The sequence below is a fragment of the Mixophyes fleayi genome, chromosome 11, assembly GCF_038048845.1.
Source record: "Mixophyes fleayi isolate aMixFle1 chromosome 11, aMixFle1.hap1, whole genome shotgun sequence".
NCBI lineage: Eukaryota > Metazoa > Chordata > Amphibia > Anura > Limnodynastidae > Mixophyes > Mixophyes fleayi.
This window is the reverse complement of record NC_134412.1, coordinates 87,694,850-87,713,505: the sequence shown is the minus strand read 5'-3', so window position 1 is coordinate 87,713,505 and position 18,656 is coordinate 87,694,850. Positions and strand designations below refer to the sequence as shown.

General features: G+C 41.6%; 1 protein-coding gene across 1 annotated transcript in view; it reads right to left on the bottom strand.

Annotated features, from left to right (window-relative positions):
• Window positions 1-618: 618 nt before the first annotated feature.
• WRAP73 (WD repeat containing, antisense to TP73) overlaps window positions 619-18,656 on the bottom strand; it is a 31,868-nt gene continuing 13,830 nt past the window's right edge. Inside the window, exons 4-12 of the mRNA XM_075190155.1 lie at window positions 13,877-13,949; window positions 12,590-12,693; window positions 7,941-8,027; window positions 5,566-5,700; window positions 5,408-5,485; window positions 4,095-4,200; window positions 2,929-3,054; window positions 1,844-2,035; window positions 619-1,158 (exon numbers count right to left, since the gene is read on the bottom strand). Of these exons, the coding sequence (XP_075046256.1) occupies window positions 1,046-1,158; window positions 1,844-2,035; window positions 2,929-3,054; window positions 4,095-4,200; window positions 5,408-5,485; window positions 5,566-5,700; window positions 7,941-8,027; window positions 12,590-12,693; window positions 13,877-13,949 (1,014 nt within the window). The 3' untranslated portion in view covers window positions 619-1,045. The remainder of the gene's footprint in view (window positions 1,159-1,843; window positions 2,036-2,928; window positions 3,055-4,094; window positions 4,201-5,407; window positions 5,486-5,565; window positions 5,701-7,940; window positions 8,028-12,589; window positions 12,694-13,876; window positions 13,950-18,656) is intronic.

Here is an 18,656-nt window from a genome sequence, read left to right as displayed (position 1 = left end):
GACAGACTAGGGATAATTTTGATAGCAGCCAATTAACCTACCAGTATGTTTTTGGAGTGTGGGAGGAAACCGGAGCACCCGGTGGAAACCCACGCACTCCTCACAGATAAGGCTATGGTCGGGAATTGAACTCATGACCCCAGTGCTGTGAGACAGAAGTGCTAACCACTGAGCCACCGTGCTGCCCTGCGGGGGACCAGCCAAAAAATGGCATTATGTACAGATAGACCTGCAATAATTTGGTTCATCCCACTGGATCCCAATAATATTTCGGCCCATTTGAACCATATCCGCTCATAGTTATGAAGCTCCTACTGGCATAGATAACAGTATCATTAATGTAAGCTGGGGCCCTCCAATGCCATCCATGAGTAAATGTATCACTTACTGTCTCGTCAAATACACGAAACATCCGTTTAGGAATAAATCAGAAGCCTCATACCCCTGGGAGTAGGACCGGGACACCAGTCTTCCCCATGGATGCATATTTATTTTCACAACAGCTTTGAACAGAACATAGGTTTGCTATCTCATATCTCTGCGATATTCTCACAAATATCTTAGTCTTCTCGTTGGTTACACATTCGCTGCACAGCAGTAAATACACCTCACTCCAAATTAAAAGCAAGAGTTTATTGATAAACATAAATATTTCCTCATATTATTTACATCACAATGTACAGTCTTTGAACATGGAACGCTCAGTGTTCTCAAGGGGTCTTCAGTCTAGAATGGGTGCGCTACTAGGACACCTATGCAGCAAAGTCTCTGTCCATGGGCTGCTTTGTAGCCAGCTAGAAATAGGTTTTATTCATTACAGCGGACGAGCAGGACGGCAGCAGCAATCATGAATGTTTATGGTCACAGTAGCGGGTAGGAAATACTACAGAAGCAGAGCGTCTGTCTGCATTAGCCGGTGGCAGGTTGCCCTGTGTTCTGCAGACACAATGACCTCGGCAGGGCTCAGAGTTCATTAATAAATCGCCACAAATGCTTTGTGTCTGTAGCTAGTTCGTGGAGAGTCTAGGACAGCTTCCATCTGCGGTCACTGCTCATCTTCAGTCTCCAAGTAACATAGGCAGAGATGATCCTTACTTATGAGGAGTAAGGAGTCCTCACCAAGAGGATGCCAGGCCATCGCCAGCACATTAAAGTGACCTGGAAGAGACGTACACAATGTGCTATTAGGTGTATGTGAGCTGGGACTACAATGAGTGCGCCCAGCGGATGAGGATGTGCACCGACCGACATAACATAACATCTGAAATATAGACATGTCATGGTGACCTGGTGTAAGATTCCTCCAGCTTGGAGAACTGCTCATTAGCTCCTATTTATACAGGTACGGGATCAGATACCCTCTATCCAGAAACTACAGAAGAGTGAATAACCGCTGCTGCTTGTTATTGTCAAACATACAGATGTGGTCAGCGGGAAGTTTCTCCAACAATATAATAAGGAAGGGGGTGTCCGGGGCACGTCGGGGAAGGATAGGGGGGCGTTTTTAAAATGTAATTAAGGCAAGGTGCTGTAAGATACAGATTACAGACTAGTCTTCAGAAACTCTGCAGCACCAAGCATATGTCACAGCGCTCAGTCTAGCATATAATAAAATATATATATATATATATTAATCTGGGCTGGGCACAGTATTCAGCAACATGTGATGCTGTACAGTTACTGTGAGGAGCACATGGGACCCACTAATGAATATAACATCACACTCTGTGCTGTACACGCCATTTCTACACCGTGAGGAGGACACAGGACCGGATAGCCAGATGTGTCCTGGAACAGATCATATAGGTTTAGAGCGGCATTTATATTAATCCTCGAGCGTTACCTTCCACTGGGACTTGCACGGAGACGCTGCCAGTAGGAGACCACAAATACACTTTGCTATTCCCAGTACAGATGGCGAGCCTGGGCTGGACGGGGTCCCAGTGAAAAGACCGGACAGGCGACGTCTGCTCCAACACCACGAATAATCTCATCTTCTGGATGTCCCATATCCAGACACAGTATGGCATGTTATCTACAAGGAGACAGCGTAATAACACAAGGGGAAAGGACAATAGTTCATTACAATCTAATATAGAAGATTCAATTCTCAGTCCACAAAGGCAATCTGATATGCTGCATCTCCCCCTTTCACCCCTCCATAGAGGTGCGCAGAAAGATTAGTGATCTTTCGGGCAACGTAGTATCTGGAAACGAGGGCATCAGCACCCCATAGAGTATATATAAGCACCATCTATAACGGATCTCATTATATAATCTATAGCTCGTCTGCACGACATTACAAATGAAAGTTTCTGCAGTAAATAATGTGGTTGATACATAATATGTAATAATGAATAAAGCCATACAATGACGTCCATTAAAGACTTATAATAAATAAAACGGTTTGAATTTTCCTGCAGCTGATTTGGAGCTGCTACACACATTTTATTACTGGTACTTTTTATACACTTTTTTGCTTCTTTTACAGTCTTATAATCAGTGTCCTGTAGATTGTTGTAGTAAACCCCAGTAGCACACTCCTATGAGATGCGACTTATAAATGCCCTGTAGGAATAGATTTGTTCATCCCTTAATAAACATTCAGTTTGTAACAAAAACTCGAAATATCTACGTTATAATCTACGACGAGAGGTATCCAGGGCTTTAACTAAATACCTTGCGCTACAATTGTGTTGTATGTAACAGTAATGTAAATAACGAGTGTGATTATGGCAGAAAGTTATTTAACGACAGAACAGAAGAGAAACAAACAAATAATTACCAAAATTCTTCTCTCTGTTCTCAGCCTGGTTAACCCTTTCATTCATTCACTAACAAATATCCAAAACCAGATTTGGCGACTAAGATAATTAGTATAGTTCAAGATATAAAAAGGTCCATTAGATTTAAATAACTATAATGTACCGTTTTTGGTTGCCAAGTATCTATTATCGGGACTAAAAGCCAACGTCCCAACGCCAAGTTCTGGATTGGCGCGATCCGTGTCGGGTTTGACGGTACGTAATGACACTGGCGCCTCTGTAAGTTCATCTGTGGAGAGATCATCATGTCAGGACGTCATAGGTCAAACGTATCTAAATCTTCTGCTACTGTCTATAAACTGTGCATCCGAAACCAGTGACCATTACATGAAGTACAATCCTGAGGACAATGCAGGTATTCCTTCATGTGAAGAGGATAAATGTACATTTTATTAGAACATGCATCAATGCCACCATCGTAGCCTTGCTGAGGTGTTGTGTATGGATGAATGTGTACTGACCGCAAATATAATGCGATGACCAAATGCTCTGTTGTCAGTCTTAAAGAAAAGGCAAAAAGTATAAGTAATATAGATGAAGGAGGTAAAGTGGTGCAAGGAATTGCTGGGAATTACGGTTCTAAAGGCCTGAACTGATGGCAGGATTGAGAGAGCAAAGGTGGAGCTCAGGGTCCGCGCCTGTGCGGAGATCTGGTCAAATAACTTTACCAGATCTAAAAGACTTGTCCAAGAGAGAAGTCTCTCTGCTACATTGACCCATCCACTGTCTACCAATCTAAAGTGCTTGTCAGTGACTGCACAGGCAGTAATGTTACTTATGTACATGGAAGCACAGTACGTTGTGGATACGCACAGCCCACCACATTGCTTGTCAGCCAAAACAGGTGCAAGGACATAAAAAAGGACATAAATCCTCTACCATCAAAAGTATATTTGTTTATTTGTGCTCAGCACAGAGATGCAGACACAGTTTTAGGTTACCTATCTGCTATTAGCAGGTTTAGGAGAAAGTCTGCCTTCCCTCTGCCTGCTCCGTTATTCTCTAGTTCCTCTAACATCATCATAGTCTCAGTTAAGGGTTTGGGAAAAAGAAAAGTGGCTCATAGGTCAAATATAAAACAACTGCTCCTAGTGCATGCAGCAAGAACATATATATATATTTTTAGAGTTTCTTTAGAAAAAGAGACAGAAATATATAAAGTGGAACATATATAAATACATGTTAGTTCACAGGCTGTTTTCCTGCCATAGACAGACGCAACAAGTGATGGAAACTGTGTGAGTACAGCTCCGTCCTGTGACCACTTACATTTACTGTGGACAGTAAACAGACTGTTGGGGGTCCCTCGTGGAGGAGGAAAGGTCAGCTGACTAGGTACCACACTCTGGCACTTGTCAACCTCCTTGTAAACCACCTACAAAAACAAAAATGGGGGGTAGGAATATACATGAAGGTGTAAGACAACAATGACAGCTCTCAGATTTTTAAGTCTAGAAGAATGTCCGTTAGTTCGTATTAAAAATAAATAATGTCACATTAATATTTCTCTGGCTGTTTTGTAGACTAGCAGAGTTCATTCATATGAGTATTTTGACTGAACTTGTTGACCCCGCATTCCAAAATGGAACGCAGTGAAGAAACCACTCTACAAATAGTTCAGGCACAGATCATGGTGTGTGTATATCTCTGCAGTTCCTGTAGGTGGCAGTATAATACAATTCAGACTGCACGGTCGAAAAAACTTGCATGCACAAACTTTTGGTGTTTTGAACTAACCCACCCTTACACTGCTGCTTGTATGAAGAGTAGAGGTGTGCAAGCACTGGAATCATAGAACCTAATGTCAAAGTTATTTTCAGAGTGGTTTGATCCAGTCTGGTTTTTAGGCAGTGATGGGGGGCAGCATTAGACAGACATTATAGAACACAAGTGCTGCGTGCAGCGTTCTGACAATGGGATGACTTTGGCGAGACAGGAAAACCACGCTCCTCATTCATTTTGATATTACACCGACTGTGCGTAGATTCTCGTTAGAAAATGCGCAGTTCCCTGGACAGAAAATCAGCTGCCCCAAGTCTCTCAACACACAGGAACAATTGCAACCTACAATATAGTACACTAAGAAAATGCTGACGTCTCAGTTGCATACATTTGCAAATATATTATAATATACGTTATTAGGATGGTAAAATAAATATATACATACTTTTTACTAGAGAGGTTAAGAAACAGTCCCTAAATATCTACTTTATGCATACTATACTGCCCTCTTCTGGTCAGAAGCAGGATGCACATCTTCCCGGTACAATGCTTACAGAACTGTGAAACAGCTGATGATCTTCAGTGACAGATATACAGGTCTGCTTGTCTATCAGTTAGGATAATAACATCTTTCATTGTAAGATTATCACAACACAGATCACATTAACAAATCTTTTCACTCTTGTGTTTCTGGAACGAAGAACAAAATAGTCTCTCTAAAGAGGTTTACATGGAAGACACGTAGACATGACATGAACGCCGATGTCGTTGACTTGTGTCTTCCCCTCAGAGGACCACGGGGCACAGATAATTCCAGAGAGGGCTTCACGTAGGGGGGATTTTGGTTTCACAATACTCACAGTCTTTGGGTTGGAGATTGTAGCTGGATGTGTTAGTTCTTTGATCGGCTTCCATGTGACATGGTTGAGGATTCGAACCTAATAAAGCAGAACAAATGGATGATAACGCATGTATATTTACACTGGCAAACTAAAGCCCATCACGTCCGCCGACATACTTTCTCATCATAGCTGCCGACTGCCAGGAACTGGCTGCTTGGACTCCAGGCCACAGACTTAATGCCAAGAGACCACTCGTAGGCGGAGTAGCTGGACAGCAGGCGCCCGTCTAACGAGTAAAGTAACATCTTGTACTGTGAATAGAAAGCAGCGCAGTCATTACCACCATATAAGTGCCCGTGTCTATACATGTACAGAGCAATCAGGCAGATTACTGCAGGCTAGGGTCAACCAAAACCTGTGCTTTAACATTCTAATTATTATAGGAATTGTTTAATCCTTTCCGATTCTGTACAGCAAGACATGTGCCCCATCCCGTTGCTGAAAGCTGCATTGGAACAGAAACTGAAACCTCCATAGAGCTAAAGAATTGGTTAGGCGGCCCATTGGTTACAAATGATGTGTATAGGATAGTGGATTCAAACACAGGTGGTGTTAAGGGGTCTGAAAAAAAAAAAAAAAAAAAAAAAAAAAAAAAAGACAGCAAACAATCACGTCAGCTCGGCTTTGCCGTTTCAGCTTGTTGACCCATCTCAGCAGGTGTTTAGAGCTGGACATCTGGGGGTGGGGGGGGGGGCATTTTTGTAATACGATGAAGGAATTATTTCATCACATGTTGCTCTTAAAGCTTTTTATAGTAAAAAGTAATTTTTACACATAGTGAGGGATGAACATTAGTATTTCATATATCATGAACAGCAGTTACACTGGGTCAGGCTTTGACTGATGGAAAAGTGGCAATTTCTTTTGTGTGTTTCTTATTTTCAGTGACTACTGATTTGGATTTATGTTTATATTGTACATACATTATTGATATAGTGCTGTACGCTCAAAATGTATTAAGCTCAGTTTCCCTGCCCCATTAGACTTAAAATCTAGGTTTTGGAATAAGGTGACACAAAGTGACGATAGGAACTGAACCGGTATAAAGAAAGTTGTTTTAAAAGGGACACAGTTACTGTACAACCTAACGTTAACATATAAGTTTTATATATAAATTCTGATAACTAACTCGAGAAACGTTACCATTGTCCTTACAAGTGTAATACTGGATGTTAATGTACAGCAAAGCCTACACAAGATTAAAGATCCCATCACAGTGGAAGAGGCCATATTGGGGACGTAACCAATATTCATGAGAATCCGTTATCAATTAATTAGGAACCCTGTGAGCTTGAAAGGTCTCCGTGATGCCACTGGTTACTACAAAACTGATAGGCTGCATTGTAAAAAATATTGGCTCCGCCCACAGGACGGCCGCCATCTGTTTAAATTAAAGAGATGGTTATTTTAACCCCCCGGACTTACTGCAAATATTTTTAGGCAACGTCATTTCTGACTTTTGGAACAAATATTTTGTGTTCCTCTGTGTGTGTCAAATTTGTTTGTTAATGTTATCCATACAAACTAGATAGATATACAATTTATGTGTTCTTTTAAAAACAGGTATCTAAAGTTGGTATTTCTCTACATCCCATCTTGTCAGTTTTCCCAGTGCCACAAAAGTAGCTGTATTCTTAGTACTTAACCAATAGTGTATATCCTAGCACAGAGAATCCCACTGAGAGAACGGAACGAGAGGTAACAGATGTGACTGTTGTGCTGTGTGGACCATCACACACACCAATCTCAGATCAATATGACCTTGAATTCATGGGCATTTGTGATGACACCTGTATGTGGACTGTTCACCTGTACTAGGATCAGTACCAACATCAGACAGATCCAGAATTTATCAGGTTGCTTTACTTGTAGATCGGGTGCTGGATGTCAGTGTGGTTCTCAGTGACTGAAGAGAACAGATAAAATATCTAGTCAATATTTAACTTATTTGTGTAACTTTAATGTCAGGGGGTGGCAGTAACACAGTGGTCAGCATTGCTGCCTCAGAGCACTGGGGCGTTTGTCATGATAATGGCCGGAGCGCCACCCCCAAGGGAAGTTTCCCACATGGTCTAGAACACATTTTAGGAGATTAATTAGCTACCGACTCAGTTGGCGCTGATTTGCGCGTGTCCTCCTTATAGAGAAGATTAGATTGTAAGCTCCACTGGTGTAGGGACTGACGTGAATGAACAAACATTGTATAGCTGGTCCTATATAAATATTACCACACATCTTATGGGAAAAGGTCTACGTTCTAACGAGGAATAGATAGGGAACAACAATGTAGACATTGACATGCAGACTGCAGTGTAATCATTATGTCATATAAGAGAACATTTCCACCATGAGCCATAGTATCTCTGCCTGTTACACACCACTGCAGTCACTCCATTGTCTGCCTCATTCGCAGACATGTTTACACAACTGTCAGCACTAAGTTAAGAACCAGGCCTGTGTGTTTGTAAATAACAGGATACAGTTTCCATACCTCCAGACAAGTGTCCCATACAGCGAGTACACAGCCATTGGGGGCCCAGTCGATGCCGGTCAGGTCCTGAGTGTCTGTCTCGAAATGCTACAATCAGATAAGGACATGGAACACATAACTCTGTATTAGGTTAGTTAATATCTCCTCTCAGACGTGTCATACAGCAGAAGATACTGTACCCCTTGGTGTTATAACACAACGCATATAAACAGGTCTGGCAATGGATCCTATGGTTTCCAATCACAGCACAGCATCTGCATTTGTAATTGCATTAGGATACGTTGCGGAGCCCGTTACAAACAGTTCTTACTTCGTCCAATGAGTTTAACGCAAGCTAAATGCATTGAGGTCAGTGCCCATGGTGTAAACATCCAAACTCATCAGCTGCTAGGTAGTACAAGGGTTTAGCTGTTCTGCAAAGTTTAGCAAAGTAGTTTCAACAAACTAAAAAATACCAACAACGCTCCTGGATGCCTGCCAAGTGCTACTGTAGTAAGTAGGGAAATGTTAGGGCTATATTATAAAAACTCACTTTAAACTTTTCAAATTAAATCTCCAACTCACAAGTAGATGGGTCAGAAACAAATTTTCTTCCAGAAACGCTAATAAGAGGATTTGCAAACATCATCAACTAAGTGGATATGATTATAATATTTTGAATTTTGCAGACTTCTCTTTTAATCTATGTATATTAGTTATAGAAGAAATACGGCAGATAGTTCTGGATGGAGCAATCATAAATACTTTGTTTATAAACAGTTACAGACAAACGTACTACAGTGTTTTTATGTATAGTGATAGTGCTTTAAATTTAGGACGATTACTGCACAATTCTCCGGCCACAGAAAACTTAGATCTACGTTCCATCACCAAACAAAACACAGACAAGTTAGTGGCGCACCTTCCTGCGGGTGAGACACAGAACACAGGACGTCCTGAGCTCAGACGTTCATGGCATGAAATTAAAAACTGAAGTGGAACGCGTCCAGTGTACAATCATCGTATGGCTCTAAATACATGTTGTGACAGCTGGGAGACCAGAAGTCTTTATTCTGACCTTAATCGTTCTCGGAGCCAACTTGTGGAAAGTGGAACCAAGTACGCTGACAAGAGTAAGAGAGGTGACGGCTATTACGGCGGCTCGTACGGCCGACTACAGCTTCATTTATCCAAAACAAAGTAGATTAATGAGCCCTGCAGAGTCCCAGTCTAGTTATACCATAAACCCAGATACACAAAGCTGCCTTAGTCAACCACTGTTTAAATGATCTGATCTTACTGTATAATATAAGACCTATCCGTGATATTAACAGCTTATTACAGGCTGCCAGGTCGTTAACAATATAGGAGGGAACATGATGCAGGAACTAGTCTGTCGGGGAGGATGGAATATATACCCTGAGTAAGCACTTCATTATAGTGTCTAGGGGCTAGATTTACTAAGCGGCGGGTTTGAAAAAGTGGAGATGTTGCCTATAGCAACCAATCAGAATCTAGCTGTCATTTTGTAGAATGTACTAAACAAATGACAGAGAGAATCTGATTGGTTGCTATAGGCAACATCTCCCCATATTCAAACCCGCCGTTTAGTAAATCTAGCCCAAGGTGTCTAGTTATACTGAATAGACTGGATGAAGGAGCGAGTGTTAGGGTGAGCAGGAAATCATCAGCATATATAACAATCTTATGTTCAGAGAGGGCCGTCCAAATTCCTCAAGTTTCCGGGTTACAGAATATATTAATTGCCAAGTGGTCAATAATTAGGGCACAGATTAAATGGGCGAGGGGGCATGCCTGGCATGTAACACTGGATTATTATAATCACCCTATTACTTTGGTCGTTATTAAATTATATAAAGATGGTCACATACATTTCCACCATCCTACAGTTCATCTCACACGTGGTTCTCCCCCTCATATTTAACGATGACCCATCATTACACAGCAACGTGTGCCATTTTGGGGGATGAACCAATATACAACCTATTCACAAACAACGCTCTGACAACCCAACCCGCATTGCTGTGTTACCGGATTAAAGATCACCACTAAGCGCTTCTTCTCTTTGTAATCTGGCTGGACCAATAGGTGGCACTAGCACGGAGAGGGGCAACGTGAAGTAGGGGGAGCACAGTGCACCCCCCCCGCTCCTCAGAGTGCGTCATGTGACCGTATCACATTGTGCCAGTGCCGTAACTAGACATTTTAGTGCCCTGGGCGAGACAGGGCACCGGCGCCCCCCATCTAAGTGGGAGTGGCATTTGACAAGTGGGTGTGGCCAACCTAATGTGGGGATGTGGCTAGTACTTTACTGAAAGAATTCTGTTACACATATTTGCAAATGCATGAATATATATATATATATATATATATATATATATATATATATATATACACACACACACACACACAGTGGTGTGATTCAAATAAATTAATTGTATTGATGACTGTATGGATGGGCAAACTGACCTTCATCAACAATAATTTTGTACCTTGTAAGAATGCTTGAAGAGAGAGAGAGAATAACTATGTTTAGTGATCATGTAGTGATGGTGGCTGTAGTACACTGAGCCAATATCACCCCTCTACCCACACTACACCAATATCACCCCCCTACCCACACTACACCAATATCACCCCCCTACCCACACTACACCAATATCACCCCCCTACCCACACTACACCAATATCACCCCCCTACCTTCACTACAGAAATGTCACCCCCATACCCATACTACACTATTGTCACCCCCTCTACCAACAATACACAAATAACAGCCCTTTCCCCACACTGCACCAATGCCAGCCATACTGCAACATGCAGGGGGGAGAGGAGGGGAGACAATGGCTTTCACTTGCATAGGGGTGAAGAAGGGAGGGAGGACAGAAACTTTCATGCACAAAGGGGAGGGACAGAGGCTGACTGACACACAGAGAGAAAGGGGAAAGACGCTCTCACAAGCAGAGAAGGAAATGGGAGGATACAGAAGCTGTCACACTCAGGGATTTGTTGAAAATACAGAAAATGTATGTTTGGTCGTAGCTCCGCCCACTTTTGGAAAGCTCCGCCCCTCCGAACGCCGTGAATGACAGGTATGCCGAAGCTGTCACACACAGGGGAGAGAGACTGTCCCTGGTAGAGGATAGCAGAGAGAGAGGCTGACATGCTTAGTGCCGATGCGTGGAGTATCCAAAGTCCAGCCTTTATAGAGACCGTGGGTTTCTCGGCAGCCTGCTGTCACAGAGCCAGGCATAGAGGCAAGTAGCGGGCGGCTACTGCGCCCCCTTTGGGTGTGCGCCCTGGGCGACGGCACCGCCCGCACCTGCCTAGTTACGGCTCTGCATTGTGCATAGAAGGTCACATGGTGCAGAAGTCAGATGCCCCCGTTCTGATAAGATCGGAAGCAGCCGGCCGGGGGCCCGTTGGTGAAGGCTCGGCGAGCCGACCTGTTGCCCACCACTGCGGATACCTCATGTATCATACTCCTATCTCCCTATACATTGTTACCTCCGTTCATTAATACCCTGGATTGTATTACTGTATTTGTTCCCAATTGCAAAGCGCAGTATGAATATACAGGTTACTAATAATATATTCACATACAGTGAAGCACAGAAAAATGCCCCGATAATAGTCTACTTTATTGTTCAATAATGTCACACTCGAGAGCTGGATTATTTGTACCCATGAACTGTATTCAGATAAAACAGAAGGAGAGCTACGGGACTGATACCCATTACCATACTGTTCAATATTTCGGTAAATCCGTTTTTGTTTTGTTTTTTTACATACCCTGTAGGCGTCACTATTGTTAGTAACTAATGAATGACGTTCCAGTTTGCAATTATATCCAAATGTCCAGAAAACGTAAAAATAGCACATTGACGATCGTTCTCCACTAAATAAAGGCGGTTTTCATCTCTACATAATTATAATTTATTGCCTTTCTCTACCCTCCCACAACTTTTACTAACTACAATGCTTATGCTGTTTATCTTCTCTTCTATATTTATAACTCTGGGCAGAGCGAGTCATCGCCGTTGCCCTGGGAGAGGACATGAAGCTGCTCTCAGCTGTAACTGCTGCACAGATCACTGCAGAAACGCGTCATATCCAAGGGCAAAAAACCCCACTGTGCCTGCTGTTACAAAAGGACACAAATAATTTCTGTATTTTTTAATGTAAAATAAATACATTTCAGAACACTAAAAAGAATACTAGTTGCAACAAGTACAAATAAAAAAAATAAAAAAAAGTTAAAAAAAAGTGGGACAATCCCTTTTAGAGGTAGCAGTTTCTAAGCATCAAACTTGCTAGCAGCATATTATAAAGCGGGTATAAAATATAAATAACTAATAATTATATTAGAGCAACTGAGCTCCAATCCATGATACACATTTTAAAAGGAGAAACTTATTCCAGTCCCAATTAACGTAATCACTTTCCATTGTGGCCTTGTGTAATGAACTTGTGCTGGGGATGGATGGAAATGATCGTGCTAAGTTTAGACACCTTGTTGACTGCCAAAAAAAAAAAAAATCCAGGAAAGTCCCCTGAAAGCAGTGTAGTAAATTCTACAAACTAAGTACTAAGATATGTAGGTATTAAATGAACAGACACACAACATGTGTACAAAGGCATTTCTCACCCTTAGCAGGCGCCAGTCATTGCACACAAATATGCTAATGTAATCTTTGCAGTCCCGTCTCTCGGCCAGAGCCATGTACCGCCCATCATTTGTGAAGGCGATTCCTGCAGGGCAAAAGGTGAGCGGTTAGCGCTGTTAATTTGTCCAGCGTCATGGCGAGAATAATAAAGTTGCAAAACTACAAGATGTAGAAGGATAAACCAACCAACCAGCAATTAGCTCTGATTGATCTGTGAATGTTGAAAATAAAAGCAAGTCTCTTATTGGTTCAGCTTGCACAGCACATAATCTGTGTGAGCAAGTTGTAGATATTGAAAGCTCAACAACACAAGTTACAAAAAACTACAGTAACTTGGCAGGGAAGAGGTGGAACCACCGTGGTCAGGGCTTCCAACCAACCAGACGTATGTAACATTTATTTTCATTAATAGGAAAAGACAAACAGGCAGGGCTTCGTGTGTACCAGAGCAACTTCCTTTACTGCAATCTATTCATTAAGACTTTTGAGACAGTGTAGCCAAGTGAACCTCTTAGTTAAAATATCCAAGCTCCTTTCTCTTATAGTTACCATTTGTCAATCTAGATGGCTGCAATGAACCAAACAATAGGGATCCATGGATAACACCACCCGATAAATGAAGTGCATGCATCTAGCTGGACGAACCCCCCTCCCCCCCCCTGTAAATCTCCAGGCAAATCACAGAGTTACTGTCCATATCTTAGGACCACCACTTTTCTGCTAGCTGTGAGGAAAGGAACATTTAAAAAAATATATATATATTTTTTAAAAAATATTTTTGGAAATACATTTAGCTACTCTGTGGTTGCCTCCTCTGATGTCCTGTCATTTGGTTTCTGACGTGCGCCTTTACAAAGACGGAAGTTTTGATGCATGTCTATGAAATGCGGACACATTTTTCTGTTCCCTCTAGTAGCATGAATTCAGTATGAACGGTCTATCTTACCAGCTGACTTGTGTTACCAGGTGCTATTGATTGCCAGAGATTTGGATGGGGCAGAATTAGTAAGAGTGCGATACTTTGTGGTACAGGATAGGCTTTGTATCCCCTCTGATGACCACCTATCCTTACACGCCAGGCAAAGCCAAAACAGGAGACTTTTCCTTTGATACATTTACTCCTATATCTATCTGTTCATTCTATCATAAAATACATTTCTGGACCCTTTGAAATGCTGAAAGGCACAAAGTTCAATTTCCGGCATATAGAAGTTTAATCCTAATTCAATGCTGGCCGTGTGGTTTACTATGGGAAGGTGCCCACTCACCTTTAGGACAGGCTTTGGGATACTTGATGTATGACACAGATTTTGCACTAATTGACCACAAAGTTATCCGGAGCTGAGATAGGAAAACAAAACAATGAGTTAGAACATTTATACACACACACACACATTTTTTGTGAATACAGCATAAAAGGTTTACAAAATGTGTATAAAATAGCAAAATGTAAATTCACCTATCAAATTGTAGAACAAACATCTAATCAATATATCACTTACAAGAGTTTAAACCGAGAGTGGTGATCAGTTCAGTACCTCTGAAAACCACTAATGACTTAATATCGCCCACCCAGCTGTAGAGTTTAAGGAAATTAATAGTGATCTTGTCCTTTATATGATCACAGGTTCTTCAGTGACTTATAACATATCTATAATTTACACTAGATACTACATGATTTACATATATGTAAGATATTGTCTTGGTGATTATAATTCCCTCCCACACAGCTTCATCGTTATACCAGGGATAGCAATCAGGAGCCGGCAGGATAGTCTGCCAGGGATAATGTGCACTAATAACAAACACAAAAACAAACACAAAACAACAAACAAGTCACCAGTTTGTATAAAAACAAAACAAACAAAAAGGATGTTTTGTTCCAATCTTTTTCAAATAAGTTATACTAGATGAAGTGGCTAAGATATAATTAGTTTTTTTAAACTAAAACGTTTTCGGCCACCAGTGGATAACGTTCTCTAGGCGAGGATGAAGACAATGGGATTATACTGTAGAAGCCATCAATATAAAGATATCTGTACAATGCTGTTTCCGTACCGCCTATAAAAGGTTATATGATGGCCGTACACATGGAGTGAATGTAAGGAAGCAGCCCACACTCTGCACGGCCTGAACAGCTGCATAGCTGGAATGCCACGATGTAGACGGGACATTTCAACCAACGCTTCCTGGCTTAGGTTTCATTAATAGGCCCCCAACCCTACCAGGGAGGACTATGGGAAATGCCGCAGGGACTAAGACCTGTAACTGTTGTGATACACTTGTTTCCTGTACGACTCATCAACCCAAAGAGAATGACCTTCAACATAAGGTCAAACACCTCAAGTGGTTTAGTCACATAAAGGAAAATAAACTCGGATTTCGACTTTCATTAAAGATCTATAAATCAAGCAAAACAAAAACCCAGTGAGGCATAATTTATTCGTATTACTCGTGAGCCTCGTGCAGGCTCCAGAAAAGCTGGAGAACCCACAAGGGGATTCTGGGACTTGTAGTTCAACAACTGGAGAGTTACAGCTGCCAAGTGCTAGGAGGACATGCTGCAACTTGTAGTTACACTACTGCAGGAAAGCCACACGTTGCTAGAGGTGGCCAGGCCACTCTGGGACTTGTAGTTCCACAACCACTCTGGAGCCAAAACACACACACTATAATTGATAAATAGATAGATATATAGATATAGATATAGATATATACACACAATTATTCGAAAGAATGTGTAGAATGGCGAATAATTAAACATTGCCATCTACTTCCTTATACGCATGGATTATTACACTTCGCATTTTGCTCTGATATTATTTTGGGAATTATCTAGTCTTCCACAAAGTTACGATCTTTTGGTCATCAATTAAATTATTTAACTAGTCATCACTGAATACAAAAATATACACACATACATACATACATACATACATACATACATAAAGATCGTTCCCATCTCTACTGAAGAATCACGTGATACAACACATACTTTACAATGATCACATTAAGAGAAAAGGTTTATGTTATCCAATCAGAAATCAGAGTGGTCAGACCTTATATTTACAAACATGTCTCTTCAACAACACACACAAAGATCAATCAAAACAAAACAAAATATACAATAGGACTGCAATGCATTGGTGTACCATAAGCCTCTTTATTGATAGAGGCAATATCCAAAAACACATGAAGATAAAAAAAACACAGGAAATAAAGTATTAAGAAAGAGGCACGATATAACTACACTTTTTTTAAAAAATAAATGTAATTAAATAGTACAGTTTAACTATGTTTATCCCTCTCACGTCCACTCCCTCTGCGTCATCCGTTCACCACATTCACTCTTGCCCCATTTGCCCCTTCTGTCTCGTTACCCCCTCCCTCTAGAACGCAGGCTGTCCCAGTCATGTCTCTCTCCTTACTTCTCATGTCTGGCACCCTCATACGACCTTGCTGTCACGTCTTCAGCTGAATCCTCGCTACCCCATCCACGGAGGCATTATTCTGCTTTATTGTACTCATGTCACTGATCTTATCTGTATCTGTCATTATATTTATTGTATTCATGTTGGACATATCTGCAAGAGGATTGTCTGGCGCTATGGAATCCGTGACACCTTTTAAATAAACAATGACAATATATTGATGAGATTTTCCCCTCCACTTGCCTCTGCCCCCCATGTACAATATAGTACAAGCCGTCTTGTGAGTTATTCATCTGGGATATTCAGCGAGAAAATTCATGCAAAACGTATATTTTCACAGTTTACATTCGAGTATTAGCTTCTTAGTCATTAATTTTAATGGGGATTTTATTACACTGTGGAATGTGACTCTATATCCCATAAAATATAGAAGGTCAGTACTGCCCAATCCCACAAAATTCCGGATACCTTGATATCATAATTGCCCCACAAGGAGACTTTCAGCTGCTGTTTTGAAGAGAAAACTGTAAAGAAAGCCAATGTGTTTCTAAAATAGCCTCTAAAACAGCTGAGAAATATAAAGTATTGAGACAGTAATGTGATAAACAGCCTTTGCCACTGATACAACGCGACCGAGTCTCCCGGTTTGACAGCTTGTGGCAGGTGTGACCGACTGGGTGATTTTCACCGTACAAGAATCACTTCTACAAAACCCGGCTTCTCAAGTGACTGTCAGATTGTGTCCCAGACTTGACTGGGTCACAAGGCCCCTTTACATAGCTGCGTCTGTCAGCGCGGGATTTCAGGGGATTACTCCCTGTGCATTCCTGGACACAAAGCATCTCAGTCCATGCAGCCACTCGCAAATTACAATGAAATATTCCTGGCCAGCGCCCGCTGGTAACGCTGATGCTTCGCACAGCAGGTTAATGACCAAACTCCATGGGATGGAAAGCATCCAAGTTAATTTCATGCTTAATTGGTGGCTGTCATTAATACATTAACGGTAATCAAGGCCTGCAGTAGGCAGCAGATTTTAACATCTGCTTCGCCATCCGGGGCTATTGTTTAAATTGGTGCATGAAGCATTGGCCTTTCAGCTCACTAATTGCTGTGTAGCTTTGTGTAGAGTTGGCCTGGGGAGCGGATAATTCATACTTTCCTAGCTTTTATATCCCCTCTTCAGAACACGTGGAGGGGAGGTAGGAAGAGATGAGGTCGGTGCAACCAACCCCATTTGTTTCATATAGTTGGCGGGGCAAGGCAGAGGACGCCAATTGCGGTAAGACGGCGATGCCAGCTTTGGGGTTTACGGAGATTGAGGTTATGGTTTACAACATCACAATAAAACCCCGGCCCCACGTGCAGGCAGGTATGCACCCTTGCCGGAGCGACACCCTCTCTTGGAACCCCTTGAGGTCTCCCCAAATTCAGGAGGCTCACAAACATTCGGGGAGAGTAGGCAACTATGGGTTAGATTAATTTGCAACCACAGTGAAGCCAGATATAATCCACTATCTAACCAAAAATATACTATCTTTATGTCAGCACTGAATTCCTGAGATATTTAAATGAGCTTCAAGGGTGAAGACGGTTCATTATTGGGGGGGGGGGGGTTCCTGCTATAATGGGTGGCCACAGAGCCTTTCACCCTGAAAAGTCCATGTACCCCCCGGAGGTGCTAGTAATTGGAAGTTAGTCTATATATCTTGTACTCTATATGGGAAAGTTCCTTGGTGTGTGTAATATAAACGATTGCAAAAAAAGCAAATGCGATAAATAATACAAACCATCAGCTTACCCTTGTGACTTATTTAAGACATGTGGGCAGGAATCTGGAATGTGCTTTGTATCATCACGCAGGTCCCCGTCTGCTCTATCAAGATTCTTGTATACATGATATTTATACATCATAATGAGGTACCCTATTCTGATATGAAGAGACAGTCTTGGAACATTGAAGTGTGATGGGGCAGGATATAAGGGACTACACACTGCCAGATGTTATATTATCCGGCTCACTGTAGTCTGCTGACCCGTGAAACCGTGGAAGTATCATCACCAGTCAGTAACTCTGCAGGGAGTGGTCTAGTAGAGCGGAACATCTGCATTGGTCCAATTTTGTTATCCATTGGCGTGGCCAAATTGGAACCTCTATCCTATTTGGCGCAAGCACCAGGATTAGACTTGTGTATCCAACCAATTTTAGGAAGCACGCACACAATATGAAAGACAAAAAAAAACAAACTAAAACACACATAACAAATCTGAAACGCTCAGCGACCAGATCTTTTGGCAAAATGAGGCGAATCATACCCACACACAAAATCACTTTTCGGAATTAGATTTAGTAAAGCTTCTAAAAAAAAAAAAAAAAAAAAAAAAAAAAAAAAAAAAAATCTTATTAAACCAGATATTTTCACTGATCCTCGGTTACTCTACCACCTTCTCTCTTATGCCGGACTCAACATTCAGAGATCTGTTTTTATAAAATGTTGCTTTGAGACTTCAGCGAAGAACATAACAATGGTACATTGGGTGTAAATGGAAAACATCATCGAGCAGAATGCAAAACAAACATGAAAAGCCATTTACATCTAATAAAACGGTTAGGCAT